The sequence below is a fragment of the Nanorana parkeri genome, unplaced genomic scaffold (genome assembly GCF_000935625.1).
Source record: "Nanorana parkeri isolate BGI_ZX_2015 unplaced genomic scaffold, ASM93562v1 scaffold2, whole genome shotgun sequence".
Classification (NCBI taxonomy): domain Eukaryota; kingdom Metazoa; phylum Chordata; class Amphibia; order Anura; family Dicroglossidae; genus Nanorana; species Nanorana parkeri.
Genome location: NW_017306270.1, coordinates 3,738,280 through 3,754,249, shown reverse-complemented (window position 1 = coordinate 3,754,249; position 15,970 = coordinate 3,738,280). Strand labels below are relative to the sequence as shown.

General features: G+C 41.9%; 1 protein-coding gene across 1 annotated transcript in view; it reads left to right on the top strand.

Moving 5' to 3' along the window:
• ADAM12 (ADAM metallopeptidase domain 12) overlaps positions 1 to 15,970 on the top strand; it is a 392,267-nt gene that overhangs the window by 358,847 nt on the left and 17,450 nt on the right. The window contains exons 18-21 of the mRNA XM_018558790.1: positions 188 to 296; positions 1,566 to 1,701; positions 6,180 to 6,282; positions 7,012 to 7,179. Coding sequence (XP_018414292.1) covers positions 188 to 296; positions 1,566 to 1,701; positions 6,180 to 6,282; positions 7,012 to 7,179 — 516 coding nt within the window. The remainder of the gene's footprint in view (positions 1 to 187; positions 297 to 1,565; positions 1,702 to 6,179; positions 6,283 to 7,011; positions 7,180 to 15,970) is intronic.

Below are 15,970 nucleotides of genomic sequence, written 5' to 3'. Positions count from 1 at the left end.
GGGGGGAGTAGTGCATGCATTACTTTTTTCACTGCAGGCAATGAGAGACACATTCTTGTGGTGCCTGTCGTGAGATGCGTGGATCCCATGTGTTTCCTACACCTATGGTGTGAACGAGCCCGAATAATGTTGTCATCTACAGTTAGACATGAGAACTATAGCTGGTGTTTTTCTTATCTTTATCAAGGTTTGCAACAACAAAAAGAACTGTCATTGTGAGGCTGATTGGGCACCTCCATTCTGTGACAAGCCGGGGTATGGAGGCAGTGTGGACAGCGGACCTATGAGGGTGCCAGGTAAGTAACAGCACAGTATATGGAATGTAGTCAGAGCTATAACAATTACATAAGCATTCTTCTACTCAATAACAAGGAATAGACATTAACGTTTTAGCAAAACCCATTAGATTTGGTATAGCTTTCAGCCTGGCATTCTCCATGCCCTGCTAAATAAATTCCTGTAGTTGGTGGTATGCTTATGTTTTGAATGGTCTTGCACCTAAGGTCAGGAGTTCAATTACACATCTCTACTAATATATCACTTTCACCCAGCATGGCCAATAATAGTTGATCATACATGTTTATGTCAATAATTTTTTACAGTATGACTTTATTTGTATCAAATCCTCTACCTGCCATATCATGTGTATGGCTAATAGAAAAACCTTCTTGTCACCTTGATCATTTTTTTTTTTCCAGCCCTTTTGGTACGAAGCTTATAAAGGTCCATTCAGATAAGAGGTTCTTCACTTAGGCATTCATATCCCAGTCAATTTCCAAAACGATATACCCTGCACTACTCCCCAGTCTTAAGATACTTGTATCAGACCGAGGGGATGGTTTGACCACATGACCTTATTCAGGACGGACATTCTCTCTTACATTCTATACATCTCCCAGGCCACGACAATCTTGTTTCAGAAATGCTTCTTCTGTATTCTAAAACCCCCCCTCTGCTAAAATACATATTGGCCCACTAATCCCCCCATGATTGTACTATTACATCCTAGTCAGAGGCTTATCCACGGGAGGTGTGGACCTCTCCCACTGAGAACTTTACTATAAAGTGACACTACTGACTCACATCTTCGACTGGATACACCATAACAAAGATAAACTCTGGGTCACCATAGAACATCACTTATCCCCTATGCCATGGCTCTCCCCTCAGTTATGTCCTGAGACCTCAGCACCACAATGCCATGCCACTGGAAATCTTCACCAACACCAACTAACTCAGAATGGCTTACAACACATGAAAGAACTTTCAGCATCTCCGACTGATACTTCAACTATATCCAAGCACCCCCATAAACCCACCCACTACTTACCCACTACTTATCCACTTTCTCACAGATCACTCATGATCACACAATAAATCCTTCAACATAGATCCAGATTCACCTTGCACTGTAAATATGAATCCTTTTCAAACAAGCCTCTCTTTATGTATGTCTAAAACTCCAATAAACTATTATTATTTAAAAAAATGTAATGTTCAACTTCAAATGCCCATAGCAATATGTATAAATTAATTATAATTAGCATTATGACATCTGTTCACAGATAACAGAAGTTTAGTTGCTGCCATCTTGGTAACAATTACATGCATAGCAGCAGCTGCCTTTACTATCTACCTGAAAAGAAGGACCTTATTCAGATGGCTTTATACAAACAAGAAGACCACCATTGAAAAACTGAGGTAACTAACTGATAGCATAATCATTTGTCAGCAAATTCACTTTCAGGAACGATCAGATCATTGTCCTTTTCAAGGCTGGACAGATTCATATGGAATTCAGTCGGTGAGGGAGCAGGCAGTTCTAAGTCCCTAACACTCACAGGCTGTAGCACTGCATTGTAATAAACCATGAATTACCACACCAGATCAAAGATCGACTCATGTATACATTGTTTTATCATTTAGGTTTGTGCATGTGTTTCCGTGCACTCTTATGAGTGTGTTCCCATATGACGGAGCCCATAAGTGTGTCTGCGATTGTGCACATTCCATTTCAAGGACACAGGGACTGGTCTGTTACAGATCTGCTGACAGTGAAGATGATGGGGGGCCCATTTGTACGGCTGTCATTTGACAGTGATCATGTGACAAAATCGTGTTGTCTCAACATTGCTTTACAGTTTTCGCTCAGACACTTTAAGTAAAAGAGACAGACTGTGTGTGTATTTTAGCTGAAACAAAAAAAAATGTATTTGACCAGAATCACAGTCATGAAACATACCTAATCTTAATTATATTTAAAGCCAATTCCACCAAAAACGAGACCACAGTTGGCTTCCCTGCTGAATCATGTTCTGATTTTCTGTACGCTTGGAGATGTCAGAATGTATGTTTCTTATTCATACATCAAAGGATGGTATACTTGGACCACTGGATTATACTGCCACCTTTTGGAGATTGAATACTGGCTAGGCAAAACTGTAGGATAGCCCTGTATAACCTCCCTTACACGCAGGAAACCTCAGTTTTTGCTTGTGCCGTTAGGATGTGTTTCTCTCTGAGAATCTAATCTTTTTGCCTTTACCATTTTTTGTACATATTTTTTCCTACATTCAATACTCTTAGTTGCTGCACTAGCCACTATGGCGAGGGTTGGCATTTCCAGATTGGCATTTTCGTGCCTGAGCCTGGAGGACCATACTCAGACCCCACCAGAAAGAAAATGCAGGGACGGCTTTGGGTATTGAATCTTACACTGGGCATTTACTTTGGCACATAGTGCAGGATGATGTGTTAGCCACAGGTTACTATACAGGTGCAGAGCCATAGTCCATCTGCCAGTGGAGACCTGTCTCTGAAGACCCGTTAGGGCAGGGCTTGAAAATTCTGCTCGCCAAATGCGAGGGGAAATTCCTTTCTGGCGAGCACAGTAATGCCCTGCACATTTATTGATGGAGCGGGTGGCTTGCAATGCGATCCCCAGGTCCGGGGATCGATTTGCGTTCCAAGCCTCGTTTTGAAGCCGACTTCCGGTTTCCGACTCCCGGCTTCTTCTTCGGAACCGCCGTTACACTGGCAGCGCCGCTGAGGGGACAGGTGAAGGAGAGGTCGGCTCTCCTCCGCTAAGGGAGACATGAGGAGAGGCCCGCTCTCCACCGCCGTGGGGGACACGTGAAGGAGAGACCCGCCAACGGTGCGCATCCCTACACCCGCCAGCTTACGGTAAATGAAATTTTTTTGGTGCTGCGCTCTGGGGCAAAATTATTTCAAAAAGATTTTTTTTAAACCAACAAAACGTTTAAAAAAAACCAACAACGCCATTTTCGTGTTGCTCTTTGGGGCCTAAATATTTCAAAAGGAAAAAAAAAACAAAGCGCAGCACCCCTATGCATAGTCAGCTACAAATTTAATTTAAAATAAAAACATATATTTTCAATAAAATTGGTAGCTGACTATGCATAGGAACCCATGTGCTTTGTTACGAAGGTGGAGGCGGCATAATTTGGATAGTGATTGGATGTGGGGGAGAAAGGTGAGGTCCGAGTCAAGGATGACACCTAGGACCTTGGCATGGGGGGAGGGCTGGATAGTTGTGTTAACAATCTCAACTACTAACTAACTACTAACTAACTACTTATTGCCAAAAACTGCTTAAAGAATTCACTTAACACTGCTTAATTCACTATTGCTTAAACGTATTGCTTTCAGGGAGCGTGGTTGGGGGACGGGCCTGGGGTGGGGTTGGAGGCGGACCTGGGCAAGGTTTGGTGGGGCAACTGGTGGAGAGTAAGGTTTTTGGCTCGTAGGTCTAGACTTGAAATTTTAAGCCCTGCGTTAGGGGATATGCCCACTGGGAGGAGAAAGGCTATCCCGTATGGCTTGTCATACTCCCCCCTGACCCCTATCTGTGGGTACCTGAGGGCTTGACCTTATGTTGTTTGCATAAGAACCTATGGTGACCTGCTCGCAGCTGACTTTTACCTCCTCTTGCTTTGCAGTGTGAGTAGCGTTTGCCTGTATTGTCTCACTTGCATACTGTTTGTGTGGTGGCCTGTTATGACTTAGTCACAAGCGACCAGTACCCCTTGTGAGTACTGTCTGTCTTACATACTCGTTAGATGATGGCCTTAGTTGACCTAGTTGCGAACGGCCTTTAACCCCTCCCACTCTGTGTTTGGTCTGTAAGTAACCCTTGCTGGTACTGTTTTATTTATGTTTACTGTTTGTATGGCAGTCTGAGCAAAAACTGACATTTTCTTCTCCTGCCCTGCAGTTGGTTTGTTGGTACCCTCGCTGGTACTAGTTAACTTGCATACTGTTGTACCATAACCTGCGATGACCTAGTCACAACCTGCCATCATCTGCTCTGCAGATGTGTCATGAGTTTGTTATGATGGTGAGATCCGATTTATATATCTATCCTGTTAATATGTTACATCTTGACCGCAACAGTAGCGGCTTTGCAAGCTCCTCTGGCTCATGATCCTATCACTGTTTTTGCCACATCTATGTTTTTTCCTATAGCATCTGTACAGCTGAGGACTATGAAGAATTGTACCGTCGCTTAGGATGGATGGTTTGGTATGTAGGGAACTTTAGACCTTGCACTTAACTCCTTCACTTTCAGGTACTTTTTTTTTTTTTACACTTTTGTGATGCACTGATATGTTTTTGGGCCAGCCTCAGCTCTCAGAGGACCTTGTGTCCTCATCGTCCCAGCAGTTCTTTGCTGTCTCCATTTTCTGCTGTGGGTGCACAACCTTACCAAATTCCCTTGGACCTGTCAGCTTCTCCTTGAGTCTTACCAAGGCGCCGGCCCCTATTTTTGCTCTGCTTCAACTTTAGGGAATTTCATTAGTGGGATATTAGGGCTACCTTCTTCTGAATGATTGGCCTACTCAGGATCCATCAGCTAAGTTTGTCTGGCTGTGCAGACCCTACAGAAATCTGCAATCCCCTGAAATCAGTGTTGGAACTATTTCATCTCTTGGAATATATGAGCCTAATCTTAGAAAAAGCCCTGGACCAGCTCAAGACTCTTAACTCCCACGTTTGGACTCTCCAATCCAGGAGCCAAATGACCCCCATTTATTTGCTAGGTGGTTTTGGGTCCAAGGGTGTCCTCTTTTTGGAGGCAGTTCCAATTATGCCCTTTCACCTCAGCAGTGTGGAGCAAGTGGGTGCAGTCTCTGGATCATCCCATTCACTTGTGCAGCAGGACCAGGCTTGGAGTGGCAAGTCACAAGTTCAATGGGACTAGGGAAAATCCTTCATCCCAGTGGTTTGGTAGGTGTTCATGACTAGCGTCAGTTTATCTGGCTGGGGAAGGAGTCCTTGGTACCCTCTTGGTACAAAAAGGACCAGGAGGAAACTCGTCCCCTGAGTGCATTTGAATGTTCCAGTGTCTAAGAATACCATCCTGTGAAGTACAACTAAGAAAAAAGGATTTTTATTTTACCTGCAAAATCTTTTTTTTGTTTTACATGGAGTGACATATTTACCATTTCATGCCCAGCAAGAAATTACTTGCATTTCAGAAGATGTCTGTGGCCTTTCAGTAGGTCAGTCATTCTGTCTAATTTGTCTATTAGAGTCCAAAATACCCTTTTTTCTTGGATTGGCCAACACTCCATTGTAGTGCACCTTTGGTGGACCATTCCATTTTTGTATTGAGAAGAGGGAACACTAGTTGGACAATTGGATTATTCTACAATCTTTGAAATTCTGGCAAGAAATGACCATGGATAATGTTAGGGAGTTAACCCTGGCACTGCCTGATTGTTAACAGAGGCTTCCAAAGCCCTTGCAAATAATTATGGCCAACTAAGAACTGATGGCTTTGAACTCCCAGAGGAGAACGAACCTATGCATGGCTTCAGATTGTGTTAGTTGTTTGAAGAGACATCTCTCTAACCTTTGAGTGAAGTTTGGTCAAGTGAGCTGTAGGTTTCTATATATGTAGCCAGTATTACCCAGGCACTCCATTCATTACAATAGTCTCTGGGGCGTTATAAAAGACACATTTCCACAGATAGCAGAAGCTAATTTAACAGGCTAGTGGCTTTCCAAAAAAAAATCAATATTTATTTCCAGTCCTGCAAGAGTATTTGATCATTTTTACTCCTGGTGTTTGCCACGGTGAATAAAAATGAAGAGACCCTTCATACTGTCACTAAATTGAAGCTCTTCTCCATTGTATTCAATTATTTATATTGCAGGTCAGCCAGACCATCAAGAACAGGGAGCTCAAATGAAGCTAATCAAGAATACAGCACAACAGTGAGCAAAGATCTACTGAGCAAGTCTTCACAGAGGCAGGAGGTGTGTGTGTGTGTGTGTGTGACCCCTTGTGTATGTTACCCATGGTGATGGCAATATGTCTCAGTTATACCATACGCAAACCAAAAAAAAGTCTTCCTAATTAAAATAATTGCATGTTACTGATGAGCTGTGTATTGACAGGTCCCCTGAGTGTTTATGTATCTGTCCATTTCTGGGGAAACTGACTTAATTGTCAGACAAAAAAAAAAGATTCACTCCCTCCAAAACTGATCTATCTAATTTGGGTACATGCCAGATGGCTGCAGTCCATAAGAGATATAAGAATCCATTTGGTGAATCAGCCATGATATATCTGTACCTGCTTTTAGTATAAAAGAAATCACAATGTATTTCTAAAGTATATCTAAACCCAAACTGGATTACATTCAATTTGCTAGAGTACCTTGCATCAAACATTTGCCTTGGTTCTTCCCCCCATGAAATACAGTTTTCACTTTTTGTTTCATCAGTTTTGCATCTCAGTGCTGACTGAAAACAACTTTTGCAATGAACATGTTAAAGCTGATATGACATTTTAGTGATCGGGTTTACATCAACTTAACTATTTTACAGCGTTGGTGACATGAATGCTAATCAAAATGGAATGCATGTAAATACTGTAAACAACCTGGACATATTTATCTGTTTTGCCTGCCTATATGAAATGCTTACAAAGTAAGTGCAGCAATGCTGTAAACAGTTCAAATAAACCTAATGTGTTATTTGCAGGACTGGCGGATTCATAGACCAACCCGCTATCATCCAGTAGATATCAGCCATCCAATAGGAATACTTGAACCACCAGAACATAAACTGCCACAGTCTCTATCTCACTCCTTTCAACAAAGTATGCCAGCGCGACCACTGCCAGTAAAGCCCCCAACCAGAGGACTACAGGTAGGCCTCACCTGAGCTTTGTTACACAGACACACACAATTAATGATATTTGTATATATTTGTGGCAATGACACAATATTCTAATGTGGGACATACAGTACATTCTCCATAAAAGTACAGGGTTTGACTGCTGGAAGCTGTGGATAAAGATACGAACACATAAGAATACACAGAAAACAAAAGATTCCGTCCGGAGATTATAACAAACACATACCGTCGCTCGCTCACTTCTCGATCTATCCGTGCAGAGAGCCGTGACTGACACTCATGGCTCCCTGCAGGGACCCTCCCCCTCCCCTGTCCGATCCTCCAGCGCCGACTGGCGGAAACGGACGGGGCAGGGGTCGGGTACAGCTGGCTCTGCCTCTAGATAGGCAGAGCCAGCTGTCACTCACACAGCTGGGTGGATCCAGACAGCATTGGCGGGATCCGTTCCGGCTGCGCCGTCTCAGTATACCGCAAGCTGTAGCTCCCTATATACTGAGCTTTGGGTGACGGGAGGACGCTAGTTTGTGTCCTCCCGTTACCCTTAGGAGAACTATGGGGAAAAGAACTGACACCATAGTTCTCCTTTAATGCACTTTTAAGATTTAACTCCTGAGTTTAGTGTCACTTTAAAAAGTATCAAAACACAAATGTAAACTGGTACAAACCGTAAATGATTTCTTCAGCTCTTGATAATCATCTGAAGCCTAAAGCCTTATTTGTATACAACTCAGCGAAGGATAATAGATTGCAGAGCAGACAAGGAAGCTCAGACTTCAGCATGGAGGAGACAGCACAGACATCATTTTCCTATGCAGGTCAGCATTTGTGTGAATTATAAGAGACTATTCAGGAGTGACTATAAACTGTCCAAGCTCGTCTCCACTGAATACTTCTAAATGGAACACAAAGGGATAGAAATGTATGCATTAAAGAATGAACGCACTGTTTAAGCTGCATTACTCCTTGGCCTGGTGTAGCAGCTACTATGAATTATCATTACTTATTTATAAAGCGTCAGCTGATTCCATTGCATGGCCTGAATATGCTAGGAGTGATGTGTGCGCGGGAGCTCAATGTGCTGAGTGGCCAGTTCTGTGAGTGCCAGCTGAACTTTACAAGATAATCTGTCAATCCACGAAGCTCATTTACAGATGTTAGAAACTGACCTTTCTTGAGAACAGGAAGGACAGCCTGTAAATAAAAAAAAATATGTATTTATTGCAGAGCTTCATAGTGGTTACAGTAGTTGCCATTAGTTAATCTATATGAGTGTATAGGAGTGTAAGTTGCAATATGTGTAAGCCAGTGTATTGCTTCTGTATTTACCAACACCTTCTCTTTTTTTTACATTTTACCAATAGAAAGCCACTTTCTCTTTTGGGGTTACATTACTGAGTGCTGTTCATATCACTGTGCTGTGTATTTATAAAGCACATCCATGCTTCATTAGTCAAGTCACCCTGTTTCAAAGAAAGCTTTGCATCCCAAAGAGGCCAACAGACAGGCTGCTGGAGCCAGAAATTGTAGTCAATATCTGCTTTTGTTGCAACACTACATGGTTTACCTCAATGATCACATGGCCACCATTGCACCTAACTATAGTTGCAGCTGGCTGTGAGTGAGTGATGAAATGTTTGGAAAAGCAATGGAGTGAGGGCCACAGTGGGGGAGCACTGCCCTGGTTCTGCACATTTATCAAAGGCAGACATATTTACAGTCCCGCCTGTATGAAAATCATGACTCTTTGCATAGTGGAGCAATGAATGTAGTCATGATGGAACAGGAAGTGTAATATCTGCAGATTCACCTGGTGAAAATAAGTCTGAATAAAGAATACACTAAAACAGTCACCATACAGGCACCACGGTGGGTGCCGCATAACTGGGAGTTTACTGTATTGGCTTTTACTTGGATGAGTTGGGAAAGGTTAAAGCACATGTAAGTTTGTTTTTTGTTACCTGTGGCCCATCCTGAAGACACAACAGGTGAGAGGAAATCTCTACAAAGTGAGATGAATTCCCCTCTTAGACAGTTGTAACCACAACATATCTACCCTCTTTCTGTTCTAGTAACAATAGTCACCAGAACATATAGAGGGGTAAATCCACCTATTGGGAACAGATAGGGGTTTTAATCCTACCCTAATCTGTCCAAATTTAAGCTCAATATATTGAATGGTTTCTATAGTGTTTTATTTAGTTTAATCAGTTTGCCGATTCTGATTGTACAGTAAATGTATTTTGTCTTAAAGAAGAACTCCAGGAAAACTAAAAATGAACCCTTGCAGTGGGGCAGCCCCCCCCTTGCGCTGCATGGATTAACTGCTCCTTTTTGGTCTAGGGGCTAAACTAAAATATACTCGCCTGATCCTTGGTCTCTCTTGGCTGCTAGAGTCACTGCAGCATCATCTCCCCCGGGGTCTAACGTCTCCACGTCTAATGCAGATCCATTAGATGTGAGGACCCTGAAGGACATTGGTCCATCAGAGCCGAGGGGGAGAGAGAGATGAGTGTTGACTGCTGCAAGACTGAGGATCAGGTGAGAATATCTTTTTTTTATTCCTGTGCTGAAGAGAAAAATGAAAGTTTTAGATTTGCTGGAGTTCTTCTTTAATGCAGAGAAAGTTGAAGGGTTGCACATACAGAATTATCTGGGGTTTGAGGTTTCCTACTGTGTGCAGTATTGTATCCAAATTATATGAAACTGCCTTTACGTATTACACCCATCTCTCCTCACACCTCTGCTGAACTGCATCAATTATTGACTACCTTTATGGATGTTTGTAGATAATGGGTTTGTGGAGAACATATGGTATATCTCTATGATATTGACAATTGAACCTATTACAGAGTGACAGCCAGTCACTATGGTAAGTTATTGTCAGATCTCCCACCCTGGGGCTACCATAGAATACATGTTCTATCTGTGAACAGGCAGAAGTACCAAGAGCTGATATTCTACCTTCACAATGATACTTCCTGTGACCGTGAAAACATCTATCATGTGTTGGTAATCATTCTTTATGGTACATGTCAGAGAACAAAAATACAAAAAGGAAGAGCCATACAAAAGTAACATTCTGCATCCCAAATCACTGAAAAAAAATAGGCTGGAATTTTGTTTCTTACCGTAAAATTGTTTTCTCAGAAGTCTATTGGGGGACACAGCTCTGAAGAATTCTGATGCGTAGGGTTATGCTGCTGCCTCGAGGAAAAACTGCACTAAGCAAAATTAAAAGCCTGCCACTTTAAAGACATAACTCCTCCCACCTGCCAGTTGTAGCAAGCAGTATATAAGGAAATACCTAGTGTCTATTTCTCCTGAAGGTCAGCAGCATAACCCTATGTCCAAGAACTCTTCAGAGCTGTGTCCTTCAATGGACTCCGAGAAAAGGATTTTACGGTAAGAACAAATGACTATTTTCTCTATCATCTGCTGAGGGACACAGATCTAAAGAATTCTGATACGTAGGGACATTCAAAAGCATTTCAAACAGAGACATGGGCACCATGCCAGCTAAAGAACCTGTTCAACAACAAAAGGAGCTGGAAATATACATTTAATTAGCTGCCTAATTAACTTTCCTACCAAAACCAGCAACAGAAGAAGTTGTGGCCTTGCAAATTTGAGTAACAGAAGCTTAATATTGAAATGCCCAAGAAGTACTAACTGTCCTAGTAGAATGAACACAAACAGGAAAAGGGGGAACCTTATCCACAACTCATGGCCTGACCGAATATATAGTAATAACCATGGGAACTCAGCAAGATAAAGCATAATTACTGAGACCGGGAAATGACCTGATTCATGATCACTACAGGATGAAGCATAGGTATTGAGACCAGAAATCTCCTGTTGTCTGAAGACTAGAGAAACTTCCAGGATTTAACTTATCCAGTATGAATCTCTTAGACTAGTCAGCTAGCTAGAGAGACAGGATTTAATAATATCTGATATGAATCAACTAGCAGCTCTTGGTAGTAGAATCTGCAACAAAGAAACAAAATAAACTCAAACAATAAAGCAGAAGAGAAGGACACATCCATTCTCCTGAGGACACTATGAGAAACTGGCAGGAGTGAAGTGGGAGGGGTTATGTCCTTAAAGTGGCAGGCTTTTAAATTTTGTGTTGTCTATTTCCCCTAGAGCAGGGGTAGGCAACCTCTCCAGCTGTGCTGAAACTACAAATACCATAGGGCATTGCAAGCCACGGGCATGACCCCCAGAGGCAGAAGCATGATGGGATTTGTAGTTTCAGCACAGCTGGAGAGCCAAGGTTGCCTACCCCTGTCCTAGATGCAGCAGCATAACCATACCTCTCAGAATTCTTCAGAGCCGTGCCGCCTAATGGAAGACAGAGAAAAAAAACTTAGCCTTGCAGTGGAGCTACCCCTGCACTGCAAGAGTTAACTGCTCATTTGTCTTGGGGACTCAAGCAAAGCTAGTTAACTCGATCCTGGCTCCCGTGGTGGTCGAAGCTCATCTCTCTCCCTCTCTACTCCTGATGTTGGACTGTCCCTCAGTGTCCTCACATCTAATGCTGGTCAATGGACCTATATAAGACATGACTGACTATATCTGCCGTTCTCAGACCTCTGGTGGAAAGGGGGGGAAAGGCTGTGGGGACCGGTCTAATACCCTGGAGGGAGCCGGTGGGACCCAGGATCAGGTAAGTAAAAACAGCTTTAATAGTGTCCCCCTAGACAAAATGAACACTTGCCCCACTGCAAGGGTAAGTTTGTTTTCCTGGAGTTCTTCAATAATCATCATGGAATCATTTTGCTGTCTATTTCCACAGTAGCTATATAGTGTGATGCATTTTTGAAGAATATTTTTGTGTCCCTAATTATGGCCTAAATGTATTGGCATTTGCTAGTGGTGAAATGCCCAGTCAAACTTTGCAGTGCCCAGTGCAAACCTAACATTTGAAATAAATGGCCCTATATATTAAGCTGTATCTCTGCTATAAACCTGCATCACTGGCTGTACAGTTGGGGCTAGTGCAAAAATTAATAACATGAAAACTTCAGCCCATTGAACTAAAATAGGGACTAAACTCCTGTTTTTGGGATTTGTGATGGAAGTGGGACATTCTGTTATAAGTCTCTGCTGTGCCTTGTACTGGTTTAATGAAGCCTTGTTGAGTACTTTCAGCCCACTCCACCATAACCTGTTTAGTTGTACTCCCTCATAAGTAGACTAAGTAGAAATGTGAACATCGTGGACAGTTCTTGTAGACATACTTATTTTATTTGCTCTCCAGCTGTGGTGAAACTACAAATTCCATTAGCCATTGCAAGACTGGCAGACACAGGCACGACGGGCTTTGCAGTTTTACCACATGTGGAAATCTGACGTTTGGCTAACTCTGGTGCAGAGAGAAAAAAAAGAAAGGATAAACCACGTTGTGCTAATAAGTTCATCACATTGCACTATGGATGCCATCACTTAACATCACCACTAAAGTGTAATGTTGGACAAACTACTGCATGCCAAACAAAACTGTCTGCAATTATCAATGCGTCTTTGCTAAGACCTGTCTTTGCCGTCCCATAGCAATCAGTCAGATTCAGACCTGCAATATGAAAAGTGACAATTGAAGGTATACAAATTCAGCCTTGATTAGTTGCTATGGGACAATGCAGACAGTTGTTATGAAAGAAGCTTTGATAAATAAGGTCTTTGGTGGTTGCTCCCTGTAGCATTGCTGTCATTCTTCAGCTAGGAAATGATAGCAAACATGACTACCAGTATAAGGAAACACATTTCCTTTGTGTTTGTTTTAATAAGTTAAACCAGCCTTGTGATGCATGTGTTAATAAAGAGGTATTCCGGAGAGCTGTAATGTCAGAACATTGCTAAGTACTATTTGCATTTAAACATTTACCTTGTGCCATCTCTGCAAAACTACAACCCTTTCTGTGTAAAGAAACACTGTTTAAATAACCTTATCAGCAAGTCTTTGATGTAAGGAGGGCACAGACGCATCAAGGATCCCAGTCACATCAAATGGCATTCTACGAATTCCAGTGTTATTGTATGTCATTTATTTTTGTAATCACTAAAAAAAAAAGCCAAAAAAAAATCACATAGTGGTGAGAAGTGTAGACACGCACCCCTTGATCTTTATGACAAAAGAGGTTTCCATAAACATGGCAAAACAAACCCCTTTGCAGCCCCCTCACTCTCGCATAAGCCTAATGAAAAAAGGCTATACTAGGAAGTTTTCCACATCTAATAAAGGACACAGCTCTGAACAATTATGAGACATAGGGTTATGCTGCTACCTTCAGGAGAGATGGACACTGAGCAAAAAATTAAAAGCCTGCCACTTTCAGATTATAACCCCTCCCACCTGCCAGTTTTCTTAGTGTCCTCATGTGGTTTATTATTTTAGTTTGCTTGGTTTCTTTGTTGAAATTCTACTATTAAAAGCTGCTAATTAATTCATGGTGGATATTATTAAATCCTGGAAGTTTCTCAAGAAGCAGGTCCTTTCTTGTCTCCATACTGTTGATTATGTCTGTAGTGGTCCTGTGTTTCTGTTATCACTTAAAAGAGAACTATGGGGACGGATCACGACAATACTGTCGAGATCCACCCAGCTGGCTGATTGAAAGCTGGCTCTGCCTATCTAGAGGCAGAGCCAGCTGTGCCCTTGTCTGTTCCTTCAGTCAGCGCTGGAGGATCGCAGAGGGGAGGAATCCCTGCGGGGAGCGGTGACTGATGGTCACCGTTCTCTTTAGGGAGATGATCGGGAAGTGAGCGAGCGACGGTATGTATTTGCTCACTTCCCAATCAATAGAGCCGACCTGTGATAGTTTCAATGTCACAGGTCGGCTCTAACTATGAGGATGAGTGGAAATCACTCACCTCATAGTTCTCCTTTAATGGTCAGGTCAGTATTTACTGGGTATTCCTGTTATGTTGGGACCAGGGCCATGGAGTCGTGAGTAATCGTATTTAACTAAGGTTTATAAGGTTGGGTGCTTTTTATCCCCACTTGGGCTGTATGCTTTTATATTTGTTTCTGGCTCCTATTTAGCTATTGTGCTGTGTATGTGGAGTCACACTGGTTTTGTTTAAATTTCCTGCTGTCTTTTTAAGAGGCCAGGATGTGATGATACAATTGTTTTTATCCACTGCACATGTGCGCGCATGTGCAGTCCGTTCTTTTAGTCTTTTCAGAGCAGTATGGTGCGATTTTTATCAGCGAAGAAGGTGGACAAAGCGCTTTTGGCTCAGCCTTAGCTCCCTTGTTTAGTATTTGGCATCAAATTAAAGCTGCTTTATGCTACATTGGTCGGGGCAGTGAGTATTATTGAGGAAGATTATGGCATTTGAACCTTTCTGTATATTTCAGATATGTCTGTATCCAAGGGGCGTGGCGAGCAGACCATGCAATTTTCCTCTGCTTGTTTTTTTTGTAATGTATGTTAATCGGAGATCCTCTTTGGAAAGGATTGTGCTGTTTTCAATACTATTAAGAAAAAAAAACCTGACAATACCTTGTCAGTTTCTAACACTGCACCTCCTTCCTTGTCAGGCGATTCTTCGCTTTTCCTGAATAAATCTGAATTTTCTTCCACTATGGAAAGTTGTTTTTTTATCTAGCTTGGAAAAGTCCCTGTTCAGAAGGGTAAAAACATTGCATTTCTCATTTGCCTATAAATTATTTCTGGAACTGCTGTTGTTTTTCCAGAAGATTCTATGTCTGATGATGAGATTGTTTCTTCTGATGAGGATGGGACTACTCTGGCTGACTTTCAGTCATCTGCAATTACTCATCATGAGAAAGAAGCGGTTGGCTTTTTAATTGATTCCGCTGTTATATCTTATTCTATGGTTTCTAGTCTGTGTTCACATAAACCTGAGCGTCTTTGCAAGGTTTTTCCTCTCCATCCTATTTTTATAGCTTTCTCTATAAGGATTGGGCAATTTCTGATAAGCAATGTATGGCTCCTAAATGTTTTAAAGTAGTATTAAACTCTCAGACTTTTTTTCAATAATGAATCCAGCTCAAAGAAAAATACATTGCCCAGCAAAGTATTTAAATTTTTCCCCAAACACTTACAATCATTATGTTTCTGAACAGCTGCTTCGAAGTCTCGCAGCTCAGCTTCACTGAACTTCCTGTTCAGTACAAGATCACCATGGACAGAGCAGACTCCAACAACTGTTCATTTACTATCTTGCAGGAGGTGGTAGGGGAGTAGCTTGAGCTGCTGTGTATGTGTGTTTTGTGTAGATACACACAGCTTACTAGCACACACAAGGGTGACTGCATAGCACTCTGCTTGAGAAAGGAGTCATTCTAAAACAGGAAGTCAGGACCAGTGTTCAGTTGATTCTGCAGAAAACTAAAACTTTAAACATGAAGCAGCATTCATTGTAATTGATTTAATCCGCATTAGGAGTAGCTCAAAACACTTTTGACTTTCATATCACTTTGTCACGTTATCATTATCCAGAAGGTTAGAAATTGGTCTATTCCTCCTAAAATTGATCCTCCAATTTCTTGTCATACACTGACTTATTGATGATGCTCCTCATTGAAGGAGCCTACCTCCAAAAAAATTGGAGAATCTTGTACCATTTATTCTGTAACTGGTTCAGCTCTTCAACCATTGTTGGCTATGGTCCTTACTGTATTTCTCAAACTTTAGCCACTTAGACAAAATCTCTAAGTGCTGATCAGGCACCTCCCGGAGTTGATTCACATTTTATTATGTTGATCAGATGACTGTTGCTTCTTATTTCATATGTGATGCGGTTCTTGATGCTTGTCATCTATTGTCTCGGG